The sequence below is a fragment of the Heliangelus exortis genome, chromosome 3 (genome assembly GCF_036169615.1).
Source record: "Heliangelus exortis chromosome 3, bHelExo1.hap1, whole genome shotgun sequence".
Classification (NCBI taxonomy): Eukaryota; Metazoa; Chordata; class Aves; order Apodiformes; family Trochilidae; genus Heliangelus; species Heliangelus exortis.
Window position 1 is genome coordinate 29,605,763 of NC_092424.1, and position 23,704 is coordinate 29,629,466.

The window sequence follows — 23,704 nt, forward strand, 5'->3', positions numbered from 1 at the left end:
CAGCATGTTATTAAAGGTGACATCAGATTGTGCAGGCACAAGGTATGTGAATTAAAGCTTCACATCAGACTCAGGTTCTGGCATCTCCTCATTGTTGGGCATCCCTTTTTCTTCCGATAATTTTCCAAGTCAAGTGTTTTGCATGTGGTTTTTCCAGTTGCTTTAAAAACAGACATTAAAACCACATTCCACCGTCCAGTTGACACCCTGATGTAGACAGATTGCACAGCTAGAGACTGTGGATCCACCTTGCAGATTTTTGAGGCTGAGATAATGATTAGTGGGAGTCTTAGACTTTAATATGATAAATCCTCATGCAACAGACACCTGCAGAAAAGTTGAAATTTTTTGCTAGAGTGATTAGCATGTATCTGCTGACACTGGATGGAAAGCTGAAATCTAGCTGCCTCTTCTGATGGCTACAAACTTCTAACTTCTGCCAGTAGCTGTTCCAGCATCCTTCATTCTTATTCCAAGCCTCCTTATGCCAGTTGTTCTTTTTAGCCATTTTGCTGATTTACTGTAACTCCCTGCCACGTCATCCTCTCCTCCTTTAGCAGTGGTGGGTGACCCCCAAGTCTTACGATGTTTTATGTATATTCCCAAATCCGCCAGCAGATACCAGTTACCTTCCACAGGTTTCTGGCCCTTCATCTCATTATCCCATCTTGCCATAGTTCCGAGCCTGATTTCTCTCTCCTTCCTACTCAGGTCTGGCCTACTCCTCCTCACTGTCCAAATGCCATCTGCAGCAGTATGGACAGCACAGGAGAAATTGCCTCCCATGTCTCAGTTTCTCTCTTTGGTACTGGAAAAACACTACCTGTCCTCTGAAGTAAGACCCTATTTTTAGGTCCCCAAACCAAATGACCTCCTGCATGAGTTGCAGTTTTTCGTAGGCTGACACCTCTGGGTAAATTTTTCATATATGTGATGAAAAAGGTAGGTTCCTGATGAACAACGTGGTTGTAAACAGTGTCTGCATGTAAATCATGTCTCTATCTGGTTTTCCTTTTGTTTTACCTGGTCTGAGATGCTACAGAACTATTTCATTACAAGTGTGTGTGCATGAATGTAGACGTATGATTTGAGACACTCAGGCTTAAAAAAAAGTATCAGAGGAGTTGGAGAGTATTTTTAATAGCTAACTGGGTAAAACTAAGAGCAATTGCAAACAGGATCCTCAAAATGGAAAACACCTACAATACCTACAAGTGTAGGTATTGTATTATTCTATAATGTACACTGAAATCACATAACTGAAGTAGTGACAGAGATAAAACTTTCCAAATAACAGAGATTTAAACTTCCTCTGCTTTCTGTTGGAAGTGATTACTTTAGAAATATGAAGCCTGGAAACAACAATTGGTTCTCAAAGGCTGAATGATGCCACCTGAAACATGTACCCACTCCCACAGCAATCACCTAGAATATCTCCCAGGCATCCAAAGCATCACTGCTTTCCTGTAGCATGTTTCTCACCTTTATTTTGAGTGTCCTTTGTAAGTTACGAAATAAAGTCGTCATTAACAAACCCAAAAGCCTTTGTGACAAATGTACACTGTCAGAAACTAAATAATTAACTGCATTTCCAAAACAGTGGCTTTAATAAAACTCTTTGCCTTTAACTGAAAGTTAGGTATTTTCTCCTTCTGATGCATCTAACTCTCATTCGTATTAATAAGTTATGCTTGCAAGATGAAGTTCTGTAGGACATTTCTTGGCCCTGCAAAACAAGTAGGTTGTCTCCTTACTATTTTTCCTGGTCCTGCAATGATGTTTGAGTTTTTAAATTAAAACATTACAATAAGGTAATACAGCAAATGTTTAGTAGTAGTGGAACTAACTGATTAGTATTTGAAAAGGCCATATCTCAAAGATAGGTTTGTGGGAAGCCACCTTCAATTTTACTTTCCCTACTTTGGGTAAATCTGTGTAACCCAGTGACAATGAGATATAAAATGTGACAAAGGAGCTAATGTCTGTGAGGGAACAATGTCCCTCCTTAGACCTTCAAAATTTTAAATTATAGTCTTTATTATAAACATCAAGGAAGGAAAGTGTTGGCAGTGGAACTGGTGCTCATCTTTCCTTAAGGAGAGGAAAACTAGGATTGGGAGGGGGACTTAAATTGTCTTGAGTCAAAATAACTTGAAGAATTTGATATGTGTAGGTCATTGTTTTCATTTTATTGCCTTATTTTTTATTTGTCTGTCTCTGGGGCAGATGAGGCAGCTGGTTTGCCTAAGAGGCTAAAAAACAGCCCGAGAGTTGATGCAACGCTCCACATTTCTTTTAAAATTATTATACTTTTAACGTTAGTGTACTCTTTTTTGAAACAAGATAGGAAGGCTTTTTCCACCCTGAAACTATGGTGTTTAATAGTAATTTTTGAAGTCTTTAGTAATGCTATGCCTGAGTTTTCTCAGACTATTACAAAAGCAGTAAGTCTCATATTCAAAAAATTTAAGTCTCTATACATAGGTTTTGTAACACAGAAATGTAAATTAAAAGGTTTGCTATCAATGTTGTAATGTTATAGCTTAATAAGAACAGTCCCTGGGTTAAAGAAAAATAACCTGCAGAAGTCTCCTCTGTGATTCTCAGTTCAGAATTATTGGGGTCTTTCAGGAAAAGAGACAGCTAAAAATAAAATTCTATCAGAAAATACAAGCGTAATAGCCAGAACATGTCTTTCATTATAATTATTTTTGTGCCTAGGAGAAAATAATAGGATTGCATTTCGTCAATTACATTCCATTCTGTGTGTTTTAAACTTAGTGCAAAGAGAAAGCCAAAACAAAAATCAAACTGCATTTTTGTTGTTCTTGTTCTGTAATGGAGTATGGTCTTAATGAGAGAAGGACAAAGGTTCTGAGGAGAATATCAGAAAGAAAGCAGAAGTGTCTTTAATTTAAAGAGTTCATAGATTACCTGTTCCTTGCTCTCAACCTGGTCCCTGGGGGCAATAAGGGTGAAAAAGGCAAGTTGAAGAGAATCACAGCTTATTCTCATCAGTGTGATCCATGATGCAAGTATTTTTAATTGCAGAATGAAAAATAGGCAAAAAAAAACTTTCTGGAAAGACTAATGTTATACTACTGTGGATCTAAAAATTAAATGAGAAAGAAGTAATGTGAGGACTCATTCATCCTTCATCCAAGCCAAGACTGCTTTAACAAATGGCATGGTATAAGTAATACACAAGGCATTATGCAACTTGGGTGCCAGTGATTTGTTTGCTGGCATGTTGCATATCAATATATAACTTCAAGGATAATATTCAAATTTGTGCCATGTCTCATCACATATATTTTTTTTCCAGCATGAGAAATAGTGGGCTACTTCTGCCTGCAACCTCCCATGGATTGCTTGGAACTCTGGGGTCAGACTGAGCTGCAGGGTCAGCTGGCAGTTCCCAAGAGTCAGGGTATGAGCATCCCATCATTCCCACTACAGAAGGGAGAAAGATGGCAGGATTTGGCAAGGGGAGCAATGTGGATGTGGTATAGAGCTCATACATTTACTCTGCAAGGCCAGCCCTCCCAGGTGTCTCATGTAGGTTGGCATCAATCACAAGCAAGATTGTGTCAGACCATTTCCAGGAAAAAAATCAAATGTTGGTCCATTCCTTTGGCATTACAAAAGAAATTTAAGTCTTTTTCAATGCAAACTGTGCATGAGGCTGACATGATTCCTCATGCAACACATGTCATTAAGTTTTTGTGACATGAGTTGGCCTTGATATGGAGGGAGGGAAAGATGAACAATTCACCCTTTGTTGCTGCCAGTGCCATTTTGAAGCATCAGTCCAACCTTCAGGGTAAACATCAATTGTTCTCTTTATAAATACCAAACCCTATGCTATAACTCCAGACTCGGATCAAATAAGGAAGTAATTACTTCAAACAATAATCCTTCCTCCTACCAAAAAGTGAGAAACAGTAAGTTCCCATCCTAAATACTCTGTCAGTGTATGTTGCTGCTTACTCTGCTTCCAAGAGCCACAGCTAGTACAGAATCAGCTTGTTTCAAGAGAGCCCAGAATAGCCCCTGCTGTTACACAGTGGCTGTGATGTTAAGTATTTCATTCCAAGGCCTATAAATATGGAAGAGTGGCCTGTGAAAAATATATAGATGGAGATATGTGTGTTCTCATTAGTTGCCCAGCAGGAAGAGAAATGGGAAGGGAAAAAAGTGGGTTAATTCTCCAGGCAACAGCTCTCAAAAAAGTTTCACAAGGGGACAAGAATAGTGACATTCATAAATAAATGAATATAGAAGCTGGGTTTGGTTGATATCTGTGAAACTAACATTGTTCATATGTTGCAGGTGGTGAGGGAAATGATCTGGTAGGGAAAGATTTGGATTAATTTCTTATTTTTAAAGTTAAATGTATAATGTTGCCTGGCTGTCTGACCATGTAGCTTTACCAGCATGTGAATTTTCTCAGCTGTGTTACTGCTTTCTTCCAGATGAGACAAATGATTCTAAGACTTTGATCAAAGCAATTAAGTTCAAATTCAGAGCTCAAAGGAAAGACATACAGTTTTGTTGATGTTATTTTATTATAAATCCTTTTCTCAAATATATTTCTGCTATTTGTTGTAATTTTGCCCATGAGAACTTAAATGTTTGTGATGAGGAGGGGAAGTACAGAAGTGATACAAATATGACTCTGCATGGAAATAATACCATGGATTTAAAGGTTGTTACATGGAAAGATAGACTTTCTGTGCTTTATGTAGAGATGAGGAGGCTAAAAATGAGGTTATTCTGCTGTGCTCTCTGGGGAAGCTGTGTTTCCCTCACTGCTGAGATTTGGGGACAGAGGCTGGAGATGGCCTGAGGGACATCAAAGTCGTTGTCTTGAGCTTTTCATCTACACCTCCGAGTTTTTAATTTCTACAAAAGTAATTTCACTAACTGAAAGACCCTATTGTGTTTGGTTATTATAACCTAGAGGCTTCTTTTTTTATTTTTTCTGTAAGAGGAACTTGTTAATCAGGGCTTTCACTTTCCCCCAGTGTCAAACATTGACAGATTCAAGAAATAACATGATGGTATTAATTAGATGAGAGCCAGTTATCACACATTATGAGGAAGTGTTTCAATTTTCACTTACTGTATTTTCACATTACAGGGTAATGATATGTCAGCAGTTAATAAAAGATACAATAAATATTGTGTATGTGCTTGAAATATTAGCTTTTTTAATATCTATGTCCAGACACAACATTTTTCAGTAGCACGGTGCTGAGAAAATGCTTTTTCATGTGGGTGGACAAGCATTAATTGATGCACATGTACTTGTTTGAACTATAGCAGGTTAAATACAATTTTAGAGGCAGTTGTCCAAACAGGATGTCATGTAGAGCTGATATTACTGCTAGATTACTACAGCATCTTTTGCAGCAAACTGCCTCATGCAGTCAGTAGTTATTAACACCAGGGAGAAGCTAGCAGAAGAGTGTTACTGATTAATGTGGTATCTTCAAGTTTCTTTCTACAACTGTTCTCAGTAGTCACAGAGGTCTGCTTCATACATACAAAATTATGTTCAAATTACATATTCTCCTTTGGACAATTGTGCAGTTAATCCCATCCCAAAAAATGAAATTCTATTTTTTTCACATTAACTCTTTAGTGATTTTCATGCCCTGTTGGTTTCTGCCAACATTCTCATTGGTTTAGGTTATTTTATTTCTCCCTTTAAGAGAAAAATGCACGGAAAATGAATATATGTGAAGGACTGTTTTTTAAGAAAGTCCCTCACTGCCTCAGGAGTTAGTGTCCAGTGCAAAAGTATAAAATGACTGCCCTGACTGAGCTCCCTTTTGTAAACATTACATGAACTGTATTTTTAAAGGGACTTTTGACACAGATAATGAAGAAGATAGTAGTTTGTATCTGTTGGTTTTCCAAAACCTTTGTTTTTACCATGGCTTTAGCTGCATACACTTCTGCTTAGCTGAAGCAGACCTCTGTGTTTGAATATCAGTTGTTGTTGAATCTGTCTGGCAAAGATTCTCTCTCTGAATGGCAAAGATTTGAATAAGCTTTTTTTCCAGGAGGACAAATAAAATAATGTAAGCAGAGATGATAACCGAGCATGTCAGAAAATAGGAAAAAGAGAAGAGTTTTAACTTCCTAGTCCTACATCTGAAACTATGTTTTCAGACAACTGTTTTTTTAAGTCATTAAGTTCTTACCCATTACTCTTCACATAATCAACAGACGTTGATATCAGCTCCCTTATATCCTGGCTATCCCCTTTTACCACCTTGTCCCCTTTGCTCCTGTGATCTTATCATTACTTTCTCACTTTCTTTGCTACTTCCCCTCCCAAATCGTGCTCCATCTTCTCATGCCTTCACCATTTGTCTATTGGTGCTGCCTGCCTCTTCCCACGCCATCCTGGCTGTCCTCACCTCTACCCTCACCGGACAGGGTTTTAATTACACCATTTCCTTGGAGAGGCTTGCGGTGCTCTCCAGGCACCATCTGTTCCCTGCATCTCCTTGGCCAATTATGGGCTCCTGCCCGGCTTGTCGCTTGCCTCCTTTCTTCCTGACCTTCCTTCCTGCTGTCTTGGCACATCATTTTGGAAAATATGCTAGATCAGAGCTGCATAACTGCTCGTTCTTGTAAGTAGCATCCTCACCTGACCCTTTTCATTCTGTGCCCCCCTCATTGCACTCATTTGTGTATCTGATCTGAAATCAAACTCTAAGCTCCTCACAGCAAAGCCCTTTCCTTCCAGCTTTTAGCACCAAGCCTAAGAGTGCCTGGCTGGTATCCTTAAGCACCAAAGCTGTACAAATAAATCAGAATAGTTCTCATCTGAAATTATTTAAACACTAGTCAGAAGCAGTTATGCTGTTTATAATTCATATAATAATTTAGGACTGCTAGTTTTTAACTTGCGTAATTTGGATTTTCTTGCTGTTCTCATGGGATAAAGTATATTCTTGAACAAGAAAGCAATAAATTGTATTCAGAGTAGCTGTAGGGTGCTATGATTTAAAGGAGAGCTGGTGGAATACTATGGGAAAAAATAAGCATTCATTAACATTATACTCTTAATAAATTCACAATTCAGATTTAATTTTTAGATCATATTTCTCTGGTACCCTCAGGTATTACAGGCTTTATACATAAAAACTTAATAAGGCGGTTTATATTTATGCCCAGTCATGTAAAAATGAATAATAATAATAATAAAATTCTTTCCCCAATTGTTTATTTGCTTGCTTTTTTTTTTTTTTTTTTTTTTTTTTTTTTTTTTTTTTTCTTAATGATGTAGCATTCAAAAATCACTATTAGAAGAGCGCAACCAGAATTTCTGGAACCAGTTTTGAAGTCATGGTAGTAAGCTTTGAGGAATCTTGATATTTATCCATAGCTACAGATTGTATTTCAGCTACACTGTAGTTAAGCTATGACTAGAGCATAATTTTTTCCCTGGCGAGGAGCTTTCTTGAAATAGTCACCATTTCCTTCCTCAGGCAAGGTGGCAGATTGGTGATATTTTAAACTCTTGGCTAAGAAACAAATCCCAAAGTCCTTATTTTTGCAAGCAGACATGACTGGTATAAGTAAGACATAGTCCTGCAGGGTCCACACCCATGAGTAACTATCAGACATTACATTATGCAGTGACTTCCAGCTTTACAAAATGTGCTAATTTTTTCTTCATTTTTTACACTGACACATTAATTTCAGACTTCTACCATCCTTTTTCTGAAAAGTGAGCAGTTGCCTAACTTTTTAAGAAATCCCATATTACAGTAGCCTGCATTTTAAAACATGCATCCACATGCATAGAATGAATCTGAAAAGCTCTGAAGAAACACAAATAAAAGAAGATGTAATAAAAAAAAAATTCTTCCTGGCCTTACAAGTTGTACGCCTGCTATTTTAATTTTTTTTTTTAAATCTCTTCCAACTAGAGTATTGCTTCCTAAATGAATTTGAACAACTCACCCAAGAGACGTTCTAATCCGATTGTGTATTGTGATGATACCAGTTGGATGTTATCCTATTAGGCACTCACTGTAAATAAAGGTTTTTCCATTGACTTTTAAATCCCTGATTAATGAGAATGCTTGAAGCAGTATCTTGGAAATTAGCCATAGTTCTAGCAACAATTGCAATTCACTTAGGAGAACTGATTTGTTCTAAGTCTTCCCATCTAAAATTAAAAAGTATGAGGAAAAGATAATATGCAGTAAGTAGAAAAATATTACTCTATCTTGCATTATTTATCTGTAGCCCTTGGCTGTCCAGGACCCATAGGTCTAAATCCTGCTCTCTGTTCAGGTAAACTCCTGTCAGTCAGAACTCTTCTGAAGAAAGAACTCTGGTAGCTGGCCTTCAGGATTTCTTTAAATCATTAATTCCTTGTATTTTTTAGTGTTTTAGTTAATACTTAATCCCATTTGAAATTGTGTTAAGCAGTCCGATGGCTTTTGTAGCTTCGTCACTGACATCTCACTTGCCATTCACAGTTCCTTTGCCATCTTTGTAATAAAATTATGTATGTGTAGCAGTAAAGAGATATTTAAGTTTAGGAAAGGGGGGTTGTGCCGTATCTGTTAACAGATACTTAAGCTGGAATTTTTCTTGACATATTTTTCAGAAGAAATTTTTTTTTAATCTGTTACCACTTTTTTTTTTTTTAGTATTCAAATAATGACACTTGATTTATGGCTTGCAACAAAATTAGTTTTATACCTTGTATTGACTTTAAAAAATACATTATTTCCTGTAATACCTTGAGACATTAATGAGGTCTTTTTGATGTGCTAAATTAACATTTCTTTAAGGCATTATTCATTTCTGCACCTGCAATATGCATGCACTTTTATCAGTCAAGAACATCCCTTTGTTCTTGTAGAAGTGTGAATACTCTTTCCATAGATTGGAATTAGTATCATTTTATAAAGACAGTTTTGGCACTCCCTCTCATTCAAAACTGAGTAAAGTATCTCTCATTCATTAAGCTACTTCAAGTAGATGATTTTTCCATAGTTATTTTCTGGTAGTTTTGAATGCATCACAAACTGTACAAAAATTACAAGTCCTTGAAGTAAACTCTGACCATCCTATATCAAGCATAATCAGAGATGCTGCAATAGTTCTCTTTATCTATCTGATCATTTCAAACTCAGTTCACTGAAGCTACAAGGTTTTCTCATATGTGCATGTATGAAAGAACACTAACAAAATTCCAGTTCAACCAGTGGATCTCACAGACCACAATTTCCTGCTATGGCTGTTATTTATATATGTGATCCTTTCTGCTTCATTGTATTTGTGTACAATTCCCCACTGATCAATTGCTTCAGAGTTCTGGCTGCCTGTAGTCTTCTCCAGTGTTATGGGCAGAAGGAAAAATATGACACTGTGGTTTCAGTGACCAAATTGAAACAGCTGGGGAGATGCATGACACTTTTTTTACACTTAGTAGTACTTTTTTCTATTTATTAGTCGTGTTTTTTACACTATGGTGCTAACTTTCTGTGTGCAGGCTTTATTGTTTACCTAGTTGTTTATTTTATACTTATAAAAAACCAGGTGCTTTTCCACAAAGAGGCTAAGATGTTGGTTTTCGATTTTAAATGGTTGTATTCTGGGGAAAATAAATGGACATTAGAAATTCAAGAGGATATTTGCAGCGGGCTTTCATTACGACTCTGTTTTATTTCGTGACACAAAGAATGGACAACTCAAATCATTTGTTTTGGTCTGTTTAACTCATATTACACATGTGCTAGCTAATTTTGGCAGTGTTATAGGTTTCCAGAGTGGTTACCCCCAGCTATAAATTTTCTCAGATACAGGGAAGTATAAATTTTGTAATTCCAGCATCAAACTGTGACATAGCATAGCTGCTGTCTATAAAAGCCTTTCTATTTTGTTCTTCTATGTCCCAGTCTTCTACCTGTAAAGTTGTTATTACTATTACTGTTATAGGTTTTTCTTTGCTATGCCTTACATATTATTGTATGTATTCCTCTATCACTTTCCTGATTCACAGAAGTGCTGAAAGCACATGTTCATTAATATTATATAATAATATAATATGTAATAACTCTGTATAATGTGATTAAAATATATAGTGATCATATATATGTCCCTCCCATATACTCATGGGAAAAAAATAATGGTAATGTTTCACATTCACTGAAATGGCTTGTATCTCCTCATTGGAGTATTTATCCTACAGGAATCCAAGAATGGCTTTTTGCCTGCCATATCCTTAACCTTTTGTTTAAATTCTGTTCATGAATTTCCTTTGGTGAGGTAAATAGAAGCTTGAAATGAACAGTTATGAAACATCTTGCCCATAGGAAAAGCTTCTTGCTAACCTCATTAGTAATTGCTTGAGAAGTGACCAGGAGCATGGTAGAAATATATAAATATTTCCCTGCTATTATTTCCCCCAAGAACTGTGGATGTTCTTCCTATATTTCTAAGTGACTGCTCTCAGGGGTGGCTTGAACAGGAGGCATTTCATTTTATCAGGTTCAGATTGATTGCCTAAGTGTTTCATTGAGTATCTCCTTGTTCTTCCACTGAAGGAATCCCCATTTTCTTTTCTTTATTGGATGTTGTAGCCTATAGCCCCTGTTTTTTCTCCTTTGACTTCATTTATTTGATTTACTTATACAAAGGACTGTTCAAGACCATTTTGACAGATGTTCCTAGAACTCTTTGAACCTAAACACAGCAATACTCTGGCAATTTTTCATTTATTTAAGAAAATCTGATGTTTTCACTTGTTTGAGAAAATAGATTCTTTCTAGCACTGCATTTATTTATTATGATTTTATTTCCTTGACTTTCTTTTCATTAAATAGTTTCAGTGAGAACCAAGCAAGTGTGATTAAAGGAGAGAACATCATTATGTTTCTGATAGTTTTAGCAGCTGTGAGCAATTCAGCATTTTGACTTGGTTTTTTTTTTCTTTTTTAATGTTCGCAGTGTTTTCAGCAGTATCATAGGAGAAATATTGTAGGTAAAGAGTGAATACCAGCAGCCCCAGTACATGTACTCTATCCTTTTACTTTTTGTTCTTATTACAAATAATATTAAAATGTTTAAGTGCCTCCACTGGAAATCTAACATACTCCTAAGAACTGACAAGTGTGAACTGAAAAGCAAAGTCTCATTAATACAGAGGTGGACAGTGTCACTGTGCCATTACACATTAAGTCTGGAATGCTCTGGGTCTTTCATAAATCTGTGCAATAAAAGAAATGTCAACGAGAATTGTACAACATGTTCAGGCAATTAAAATATATCTATTTGATTTTTATTTTCTTTGCAGACCACAGATGACATCCTGGTGGCCTCGGCTGAATGTCCCAGTGATGATGAGGACATCGATCCCTGTGAGCCGAGCTCAGGTGGGTTAGGTTAGTCAACTTTTTTATTACTTTCTTTTATTTCATATTTGCATGTTACAGTCCCCCAGAGACCCATTTACTGGGACAGTCCTCCCTTACATAGCAGGGAGAAATTGAGTTGGGGTCTTTCTATACATAGCAGTGTCAGCAGAGAGGAAAATGTTGCTGTATGTTTTTCAAAGGCAACAGATAAGAGCACATTGATAGCTGTGATATGAGTAAGGTTATAGTTTGACCAAGGACTTGACTGGGAAGGGTATTTTGAGGCCCCTGCAACTTTGTTGTCAAGATACAGAAAGAACAACTCAGTTTAGGAGAAAGATGTTGCAATAGCTTGTCCCTTAAGAATTTTCCCCCAATAAGACAGAAGTAGACCATTTCAAGTGTCATATTATGTCAGTTGTAGAAGAATTCTTTGGCTAGACTATAGGAAGAAATTATTTACTGTGAGGGTGGTGAGACAATGGGTTTGCCAGAGAAGTTATGAATGCCCCTCCCTGGAGGTGTTCAAGACCTGGTTGAATGGGACTTTGAGCAACCTAGTGGACAGTGTCTCTGCCCATGCACGGGGGTTGGAATAAAGTTTCCTTCTAACCCAAACCATTCTATGGTTTTTAATTACTGTTTATGGTATGAAATACTGTGTAGATGGTAGAAACCTGAAGATACAGAAAACAATAGTATCAAATTTCAAATTCTTTTACAGCTTTTTTTCCAAGCCAAGGCTATTCAGAGTGTATGTTCCAGTTTTGACTAGAAATTTTAAAAATTTACATTCTAATATTATCTGTGAAACAAAAAACTTAGTGTTTTGGCCATGTCTTTCCTAGTCCTACTGAATAACAGATTTGGTACTAATTTTTCTCTCTTATATTTTGCCACTTCATATTAAAATAAAATGCTACATACCTTCCTTAAAGAATCAGAGGTTTATCACAGATGTGAAAGGAATGGAAAACTTCGTAACAAAAATCAGAATGATTATGTTACTCTATAACTTTTAAAAAAATCCCAGTACTCCTGCTTTCTTTGTCAACTTGGGTAGCCTTTTACCTTTTCTGAGTGAACAGCTTGTGATGTCATGTATGGCTTTGTTTTTCTTGTTTATTTGAATTCTGAGCTATCGGGTGGCATAGCTACTTGTCAGCTGGTTTAGATATTTGATAGTCTTCAACACTTGCTATAATCCTTAACACTAGAACAAAGGGGACCCTTCTGGGACCAATGCTGCTTAATAACCTCATCAATGACCTAGACAGTGGGATTAAGTACACCCTCAGCAAGCTTGCAGATGACACAATGCTGACTGGTGTAGTCGACATGCCAGAGGTATGGGATGTCATCTAGAGGGACTGGGACAAGCTGGAGAAGTGAGCCCATGTGAACCACCGTGTTCAATAAAGCCAAGAGCAAGGTCCTGCAGCTGGGAAGGGTCAATCCACATCATCAGTACAGGGATGATGTGATAGAGAGCAGCCCTGCAGAAAGGGTACTGCTGGATAGATGTGAGCAAACAGTGCACACATGCAGCCCAGAGGGCCAATCATATCCTTAGCTGCAGCAAAAGAAGCATGGCCAGCAGACTGGGAGAGGTGATTGTGACCCTCTATTGGGTCTCTGGTGAGACCTCACCTGGAGTACTGCATCCAGGTCTAGAGCCCTCAACACAAGAAGGACATGGAGCTGTTGTATGGACCCAAGTGGGGGGCCACAAAGATGATCAGAGGGCTGGAGCACCCACCACTCCAGTGAAGACAAGCTGAGAGAATTGGGCTTGTTCACCTTGGAGAGGAGAAGACTCCAGGGCAACATTATAGCATCCTTCCAGTACCTGAAGGGGACCTACAGGAAAGCTGGGGAGGGACTGTTTACATGGGTGCATAGTGGTAGGAAGAGGTATAAAAGTTTCAAACTAGAGCAAGGTAGATTTAGATCAGATATTAAGAAGCATTTCTTTAGTTGAGGGTGGTGAAACACTGGAACAGCTTGCACAGAGAGGTAGTGGAGGCCTCATCCCTGGAGATATTCAAGGTCTGGCTCAGTGGGGCTCTGAGCAACCTGATGTAGTTGAAGATGTCCCTGCTCAGTGCAGTCCTTTTCAACCCAACACATTCTATTATTCTAGCTAAGATAAATCTGTTGTGCACTAAAATATTTTGTTTAAGTAGAAATCAGTGAAATTTAGGTCTGGCCTGTATATTAATGCAAATCAAAACTAAACCATGTTAGTATGACAACTGAATCAGGGGGCAGGTACACAGACTTCAGACAAATGCAATTTTGCTTTAAATGCAGATGCATGGTTCCTTTTTGTATTCTCATAGTCTAATACCCACATTAATTTTTATTAATTATTAACATTTAAGAAAAGGTAGAGAAGCCTATAACTTGTCTCAGTGTTTGATGGACCTGCAGGGTAGTATCTAATCTCTTTCAGGAGCCAAGGTATTTATAGACTTCATCACAATACTTTGGAGTTAGTTTCTTTTGCTTCCAAATAAAGGATTTCAGAGTCTTTTTCAAAGTGTGGTGACATGAAGTCTTCATTCTTGAAACAGAGTAGCAACAAATACACCTACCTTAAGTATTTTTGTATCTTTCAGGAACACATTTCAGTTGCAGAAGTCCCAGACATCATGAGCAAGATATATAGGAACTGCGATAAGAATTAATTTGTTGAACATTAGAAAATTCATTCCATGAATGAATTCCATGCTCTTCCCTTCTCATTTTCAAATTTTTGAGTTTAAAAAGATCATCAGAAAGCTTCATGTCACCCCTCTCATTTCTGCACCCACCAGTTAAATGACTGTACATGGCTCTGGCCTCATTCATTGTTTCTTTGCTTTAGTTAACTCAGGAAGTGCTGTTCAGTAGGTAAATTGACATTTATCTGATGAAAATGTAAATAAATTTCACTTTTTTTTTTTTTTAAATTTTATGAGGTAATTTTACAACAATAAGTTACCTGGCACTAAAAAATCTCCCTATTTTTAGAATGCAGCTGTTGTATTAGATAACAGTTTTATTGTCTCAGACTTACAGCTTGCTGAGAGCAAATGAAATTTCAGAATAATTCTCTGAGTTTGTTTTGAACTTCAGATCAGAAGCCTGCAGTGCTCAGTGGTCTAAGAGCCACGTATAGTCATTTAACTGGTGGGTGCAGAAATGAGAGGGGTGACATGAAGCCTTCTGACAGGTTATAATTTCCATCCAAACTAAGGTCCACAACAGTAATGTGAATGTTAGTCTTCCTGCAAAATGCTGCCATTAGCTTTACAGCCAGGTGTTTAGCTTTCCTATTTTAGTTTATTATTCATCACCCAGATGTACTTCTCCTTTTCGTTTATCTGAGAATGATTTTACTGATTAATTTCTTGAATCCCAACAGCCACTGTAAAAAATAATAAAAATAAAGTATGGATTGGCACAGGAATTATGTTCTCCGTAATCCCAGTTGGCTGGATCATTTTTTTGTGTCATTCTTCAAATCAAATTGTCACTTTACCTTTCACTCTTAACATTTGCCTCCCTTCTCATTTGACATATCCTTTTCAAGATTACTGAAAGGTAAGGCAAAACCTATTGGTTTGACAGTCTCTCCACATTCCCCTCTTCTGATCTATATAATGATTGTTATGGTAATGATAATAACAACAACCACAACAACAGCATTTTGTGTTCCTTCAGCTTCATGTCATAAAGGAAATAATAAAGCCTTTTCCTTTTGTAGAAAAGTTCTGAAAAATGTTAGTGGAAACCTATTAAAAAAAAAAAGAAGACCTGTAATGGTTTATTGGTTTTGCTTAAAGAGTCATAAAACTGGTGGTGGACAAATTAACATTCTGCATGTCAGGACTGAAGTCCCAGCCTTTCCTGAGATCTGAACAGAGCTCTGAATTCTGTTGAGTTTCAGTGAGCATTTGTGCTTCACAGCATATTTGTTCCCATTACACTGGGCTGCTATTTTGTTTGTTAGTTATTACCTAGCCCCTTATGTAGCTACTGAAATCTTCCAAAACACAAAGAGGTCCAAATTGGGTCATGTGAAGTGAAATCATTGAGTTTAATGGCAGAGAAATACAGGCTAGGGATGAAGTCTTACAATCTTGTGCATTTGTAGAAACAGTTCTTTTTTTGCAAATTATGGGTGAATACTCCTCAAACTTTGGATGCGACAAAATTTTAAGCTAGAAATTAGGGACTCTTTATATGATACCAGCAGAAATGGGATGGATGGATGTAATATTTAGCAGTCTTAAAACTAGAATATATGGTCTTGGAAGATTTAGCAGAAGGTAACTTTCAAAGTGAAGAAATTATATTGGAGAATCTATTTTTTTTTTTCTGGTTCAAACAACTGTGTTTCTACCAACAGAAGTTCACATGCTGCAACCTAATCATCATCTGAGAGTCATTATCATTCATCATCTCTTCATCAGTGTTTGTCTGGCAGCTCTTGAGTTCCGGTTCTGAGGACAGTGTTTGATGTCAGATCTTGTCCTGCACTTGTTATGTAGGGAAATAGGATAAGAATAGTCAGGATAGAGTTCAGTGAAGTATATAACCTAGTAACATTAGTTTCCTTTCTAAGCCCTGATTCTTTATTCTGGGAGACAAAGGGATTAGTTATTTTCCCATGTTTTTGAGCGAGGACTGATAATAGGGTAGATGCTTACAGGCAGATCTTTGGACATGTGTTGATTTTCCTATATCTTAGCCAGTCTCATTGCATTGCAGAAAATAGCTAGTGATGGCCAGAAATATTCAAAATATCATTAAAACTGAGAGAACAAGCCACTATATAAGATGACTCTCGCAGTTCAGCCATTGCTTTGGGGAGCTGTTTGTCCTGTCAGCAGAACGGTGTGGGGCTTTGCATGCAAACTGCTTCCTGCATATGTACATGGCAGGTATTGGAGATGTCAAAGAAACACACATTCTCCAACACATTTTGTTGGATGAGGCTTGGTTCCAGCATGGATACCTATTTTTCTAATTGGCAGAGCTGTGAAATTTGGACTGTGAATGACTGCTGCTCATTATTAGAAGTTTTGCTCTTTTGTCTCACAAAATATTTGACTCTATTCCTGGTGCATCAGCCAGTAGGATAGTATTGCAGTAGGAGGTGAAGTGGCTCCTATGATTTATATATCACTGCAAGAGTCCTTTCTAATTCACTTTATGGGAATCATTGTGCACGGAGCTCAAACAAAAAAAAAAAAATAAAATAAAATCGCACTTAGTTCAGAGGGCTACTGTGTTCATTATGGCTCAAGACATAAAGGGAATATTTGTGCCTCAGTCAAATTATCTTGTAGTTCTATATGCATTTCCAGTACTAGAAAGATCACTGGGTTGCCTTGAATTAGCCTTTAAAAGTGGTTAGCTGAAATACATATAGAAGTGTCTGTATGAGCTCCTACAGAGTGATTATGTTTTATTTACAAATGCTCCATATGTCAGCTCTTACCATATCTATACATAAAGGAACTGAGGGGACTCAGATTTAGATTTATTTTCCTATAATTGAAGTTAAACTAGATTTTATGGTTATTTACCTTTTTATATAAATCATAAAGCTCCCCCAAAGCAACAGAAAGCACCTGTTGCATTTTTCCATATTGTGAACTGCACCAATTCTTTTTCAGTAGAGAAAGAGCTGTTATTGTCTCTCACTGTGGATTACAAATATGGCATTTCTCATTTGAATTTGATCAAAAAGAAATCTTTTCCTAAATTGCCTTGGAAAAATGAGTTTAAAAATTATGATTGATCCATTGTACCAACACTGATCTCTTTACCAGCCACATCACTGAAATATGGGAATACTGAGTAGAATTGTAGCTTTACAGACAGTCCTAATGATTTTCATATATTCCCAGTGTTTGTAGCAATAAAAAACAATTGCATGTGCCTAAAGAAAGGGTTTTCTTTCACTCTAACAAGTAATTTTTCAGTAGTTTAGGGAATTCTGTCTTCTCAAATGCTTTCAGTGCATTTGGTGGTAGTGGTGGTGTTCACACTCTTGTACATCCTTTCTTTGTGTAACCTCAACCGATGCAGGGGACTGGTGACCAACTTGTAATTATTTTAATGATTATTTTTTATATATATTTTAAGACAAAATGCAGCTAAACATGCCAATTAGGTAGATACTTCTTGCCAAACAAATGTAATTCAAAGGGAAGTTTAATACATAGCCTAGGGATGACAGCATAGGTCAATGCTTCCTAGCATGCATTAATTGCAGTCACCATGGTTTGAACATACTGGAAGGCAGAATATGGACTGAAACTGGAGAACTGGCTTCTTTGCTGAATAAAGATTATATGGGCTCTTAAAACATTTTCCATGGATGGATTTCACACACCCATATTGCTTGAAAAACGTATAAAGCAAATTTCAAAAATTAGGTTTTTCAGAAAGAGATAAGTAATTTCCTGCCTTGAGTGACACACTTGTCTGACTACAAGGAATTTTGGAATGGCAGAGGATTTGTTTGTGCAAGGGTCAAGCAATAAGGGTTTTCCATCAAAATCATATCAATGGCTTATTGTGCTCTAAGACTGGTAAGAAATGTTGACATCAGGTTGTGATAAATCATGCGAAGCTCTCTGTAAGCCTGCGCAAGACTTTTTCTACTGATGTATGGGGATGCAAAGATTTCCTTGTGTGTGAACTTTGAAGGTGCATTCAGTTTCCACTCATATTATTGCTAAAGTTGGACATTCTTGTGTAATGTGTATAAGAATGGCAGATGTTCATGATGTAAATACTGGGGTTATTATTTCTATGGCAGTACCTAAAGGTGTGCTTTATACTTCAGATGTGTGCAGACAACATGAAAAGACCATTCTTGTTTAGAGAAATTTGTTAAGTGAAAGTTATTAGTACTGGTTACATACATATTCAGTGGTTTGGAGTTTGACATCTCCACAGTGTACACAAAACCTGATGGTAATGTTTCTAGTCGTTTGAAGAACTTTACTATTTTTATAAACAATAATTTGAGAAAAATGGGCTCCTGAAGGAGGAACCCACGAAAGAAGGCTGTTATTTTTCTCTGTTTTAAAGATTTAAAATGTCACTTGTTACAAGCTCTAAAAATATTTACAGGCAAAGCTAAAGCACATGATCCTGCTGTGATCCCAGGACTGGGCGGTGAGTGCAGAGAAGCAAAGCAGGCACTCCACATCAATCATTCACTATTACATGTAAATGATGTGTGTTATACCCACTGACTTCAGTGGGACTCCCTAGATTTTTCAATGCTTGTCTGGATCATGGACAGTAAAATGTCCTTGGCTATCGTGTCCTTTTTTCAGGACATTTATTTATGTTAGTCAATAAGGGGCAAATGTCCAGTCCCTGCGTGGGATAATGTGAGTGAGAGGAAGCAAATGGAGTGCAGGTTAGAGCTGAGGGCAACAGTTCTGTGGGCAGGCTTGATGGATAGGAAAAGTCTACTCTCAGTGAAAACACACCAAGGTGGATGAATATACTCTTGTTTCATTGTTGAGGCTTTGGGGCAAAATAATTTTTCCTCACAATCCCTTTAATATTAATTAATTCTTGTTTTCTCTGTCCCTCCCCTTAAGTATATGCTACATGCTTTGTGACTTTCCTCAGAATAATTTGCAGGAAACACGGTTGCTCACATATAAGCAGTTGCATGATCTATTATTTTTGCTACTTTGAGATAATGAAACTGCTTTACAGACCATTCTAGCATTAGCCAGGCAGTAAGATATGTCCTAAATGACTCTAAAAAACTACCACCAACCAACCAAAAAAACCCCCAACAACTAAGAAAGAACAAAATTACTAAATAAGGTATTACATAAACCTTAAATAATGCATTGACTGCTAATGCAGTGGCTTTGCTAGAGTAGAAAAAATAATGGAAATGGATCTACAACTGTGCTCTCTTAAACAAAGCAGTCCTTATTTTCAAGACTAGTAACCAAGATTTCAATAATACAGCTAATTAAGCCCCAGTTTCTGTGCTTGTTTCCCTAATATGTGAAAACAGTTTCTACGCAGTTCTAAATCTTTTGTGATTCTTAATTTTTAGCCACAGAAATAAAAATGTGTATGCTTTGATAGCCTTCCTCAATTTTCAAAAAAATATGTATAATTTTGTTAAACTGGAATCAAAGAACCACTTAACGGAAGAACAAGGTACAAAATACCCAAAATATATATTTATATGTTTTTGAACTATCATGAAGAATTTCTATGTTTCAATAGATAAACTATATCATTAACTGTTCCATGACCCATGCTGATCACGTAAGTTGAAATTTTCTGAACTCCAACTGGGAACAATCTCTATTTTATCTTCTAAAGTACAGTCTTTTCAATTTGGGATAGAAGCACAATACACAAGTGAAATGTAAGAAAACCAAGACTGACCTGTCCTAATCTGCATCTTGAGAGAGGAATTTGATTTTCAGGCTATTTTGTAAACATTAGTTTTACTGAAACCAATTCAATAAAGCCAAATAAAGATTATATGGGCTCTTGAAATATTTTCCATGGATGGATTTCACACACCCATATTGCTTGAAAAACGTATAAAATAAATTTCAAAAATTAGGTTTTTCAGAAAGAGATAAGTAGTTTCCTGGCTTGAGTGACACACCTGTCTGACTACAAGGAATTTTGGAACGGCAGAGGATTTGTTTGTGCAAGGGTCAAGCAAGTAGCTGATTGAATCTGTAACAGGTTCCATTAATTTTCAATCCAATCTGCTTAAAAATCCTAAATTAAAGTGTATAATCTCCAAAACTGGTCTTCTGAATCAAGCTTTCATGTAGAATCAGCATAGCTTGTCAAACACATAGCTTGTTGACATAAATGAGTTGTTCCAGTTTGTTTGAGAATAGACCATGTAATACTGGTGGCTTGATTAATGCAAGTCCATTGCATTCCTTGAGCTACATTTCTTTGTGGTTTTCTTTGCTACATGTAATGTATGCGTTTTCTTGCAGAGTTGTATTGTGGAGACTTGCAATACTGAAACTGTTTCTTGTCATTTTGCAATGCACATGCATTGAATTTGCCTCTCCTAGTGGAAAAAAAAAAAAAAAAAAAAAGCCCTCTTCCTCAGGACTATTTATTATCCTTATTTTTATGGACATGGTAGAAGACAACACAATATTTTGCACTGGTGTGAAAAGTTTTGTAGGCAAAATACTGGCCTGAATTAAGATAATATTACTCAGCTTCTATGTCTTTCTCTAACTAAATTTGAACAATATAATAGTAAATCAGGTCCATAAAATTTTGTAAGAAATTTTCTGTACTTCAGCTAATATTTGGAGGAAGGACCAGGCACATGGGAATCTGAGGCTGCCACCCCTAGCAAACAGGGAAAATACAATTTTTCTGAGGTGGAAAGCTGGCTGTATTACATGAAGGATACAAGCTAGAGGCCAGTTCTTTGTGCCACCAAGTTAAATACACAAGGCACTGTCTATTCCAGCAGTCTTCCGCAGTTCTAAGCTAACCATTTGCAATACCTGTTATATTCTGTTAATATGGTGTTACAAAGTAGTTGGTGTATGACAACTGCATCTTTTTAACCCTGTTAACATAACCACTTTAATGACCCTGTTAACACACTGCTGGCAGTGACCAGGGATGCTTACCCTGCTGCAAGACAGAATATACAAGGGCAAATGGAAAACTTTTTGCTGGTGTTTTCAAGCAATCAATACAATGTAAATTTTCATTATGTCTTGCATACCTAGTATTAGGACCGTTGCTGTTCATTTTCAGCTGCTAAAACCTAATTTAAAACCTCTGTGGAAACACTGTGGATTTTTTTAGTATGTAAGTAGTCATTTGATAGCCTGCAAAGTGGCAGGTGAATTCAAACAAATTCGAGAACTAGGTATTCTCTAAGGATATTGCTCATAAATGGAAGAAGGGAAAGTTCAAGGCACAAGTAATTACCATGAGGATGCATGTAGCTGAAATATTCTAACCTTAGGTGATCTCATTCTAACTATATAAAGACCTGAGTGAAATGATGTTCTGCTGTGCTGACATGCTGTTCTGACCCATAGGTTTCAAAATCAGTGCATCTCGTGAGGTTGAGATGTCATCTAGATTTGGCACTTTGACAGTTTGAATGTCAGATGGCTTAAAAAGTAGCTGCTGGTCTGGATACAGCACGTATCTGTTAAAATGTTACAGAAGAGGGATAAATGAAAGGAAATATGAAAGCAGTGGGATAATGAGAATCACATCCCAAAATGAGAAAAAGCTACATGGGTATCTCACAGGTGTTTCCCTTATGCTAACATCAGAGGCACCAGAATTGTTTTGTGGACTATGAGAAGCAAAGAAAAACAAGGCAGTCTTATTAATTTTTTATAATTTTTCATTAGAAAAAGAGCATTAGTTACATCAGGTCATGTATATGAATCCTGAAGTCCATTTATCTTTCTCTTCCCCACCCCCAGAGAAACCTATATGGTCCTGGCAGTAGTAAGATTCCTGGTGAACAAATGTAGCTGTATCTGCAAATTGTATCCGAGTCTTTCGTTAGCAAGTGTAGTTTGGCATTTGTAGTGGTCACATTTCTAGCATGTGTGCCTGTTTATTCTGGGTGTCTTGAAAGCCTGGGACCTTCTTTTCCCAGGCACACTATCAACTTTGTCAGTAATGAATCTGACTGGATGACAGTGTTAAGAGGAAACTGAATGCAGTGTGCTTTCAGCTCCAACATTCAAGCCACATCTATGATTGTGGCACTGACATTTACCTCTTCACATAGCAGCTGCTTAGTGAAGGAAGACAGTCAGGGAATCACCCACAATTGCAAAGATGGATGTGGGTGTCTGCATCTCCTGCTCATTAAGGAGAAAGAACTGTTCCTTGCTCTGAAGGCCAAGCCATCAGAGTCCCCACTCTTTACAACTACATTTTGGTATTCCTCTGAAGAAAAGCAGGTTCTAGATCAGATGCTTTGGGTTTTGCATTCATTTTGTTGGGGTTTTTTTGTTTGTTTGTTTGTTTGTTTGGGGTTTTTTAAATGATGTTCTAAAAGTAGCAGTCAATGAAACCTTTGTCCTGCAAAGCTTTGTGATAAAGCTTTCACTTAGTTCATTGGGGCCTAAATGCCACTGTCACTACCACTGTAACTTTTTGGTACAACAAAGCTAATCTTACAAAAAATTGTTTCCAGTGCCCCTGCCTTTTTTTTGCAGTAACACTGGCATTCCTCTGACTCTTTGGGGTCAGAGCAGCAGAATATACCAGTTCAGTTGTCTGGACCAGTTCCTCTTGATTACAGAATCTTAGCTTGAAACCTTCAGGTTGAAAACAGTAGTGTTACGTTTTTGGTTTGTCCTCATGTTACCCTATTTGCAAAAGTATTTTTTTTTTCCTGTTCCATTTAGGAATTCCATTTAGGAATACTTCTATTTAAAATCTAGAGCACCCACTGACTCTGGTAGACAAAAGAAGTAAAATAACAAATAACCAAAGGCTTCCCAGAACACACACAAAACCAAGGTAAATTACTCCATGTAGAAAAGAAAGAAGCAGAGGTGAAAACATGAAAGGCAAAGGTAGAAGTGGTGAGAATTTTGTAGGACTGACAGCTGAACTGATGAAGGGAGAAAGTACCCATATTGGGAGAAATACTAAAAGAGGAGGAATACAACTGTACTTGTTAAAATATACCAATAAGGAGAGTAGGACCACGGGGATGAAGAGTACTAAACATATGAAGTCATATATTGGTTTACAATTTCCATTTTGGCTAACAGTTAGGTTTGTGGAAAATGTTTTCATGAAAGGTTCTTATTAAACTATGTGAAATATAAGCATCACCTCTGCTGAGCATATTAACTTATAAAACCCATTGATTTGGTATGCTCTATTGATTGGCACTATCCTACTAACTCTTTCCTTTTAGGCTTATGTTGATATTCAAAGATGACTGATACAGCAAACCTCCCATGTCTCAACCATTGAAAAATGTTACTTGCAAAACCTGCAGTCCCAAGGAGTTAGTAGGATTTGTAAATAATTTGAAGCCAAAATATGGCAGATCATTGTACTTGGAAATAAGCACTATATTCAGTGCAGAGACAGTGTTTAGTGTCTTAGCAAAACAACTTCTTTAGCTTTTTTAAACATAATTTTAGAGGTATTTCAGTGCATTGTATCTTTCCTTTTGAAAACCTAGAGATTTCAATTTATAGGAAGTAAAGAAACTGGGTTTGCATGCCAAAAGAAGGAGAACAGATATCTTATTATTTTTCTCTTTA

General features: G+C 37.0%; 1 protein-coding gene across 24 annotated transcripts in view; it reads left to right on the forward strand.

Annotated features, from left to right (window-relative positions):
- The window catches only part of NRXN1 (neurexin 1), a 705,459-nt gene that overhangs the window by 673,655 nt on the left and 8,100 nt on the right, over positions 1-23,704 (forward strand). For 14 of the 24 annotated variants that reach the window (XM_071739789.1, XM_071739797.1, XM_071739792.1 and 11 more), the window contains one exon: positions 11,336-11,423. In XM_071739789.1, coding sequence (XP_071595890.1) covers positions 11,336-11,423 — 88 coding nt within the window. The remainder of the gene's footprint in view (positions 1-11,335; positions 11,424-23,704) is intronic. The other 10 variants (XM_071739794.1, XM_071739790.1, XM_071739793.1 and 7 more) reach the window with 1 other exon arrangement.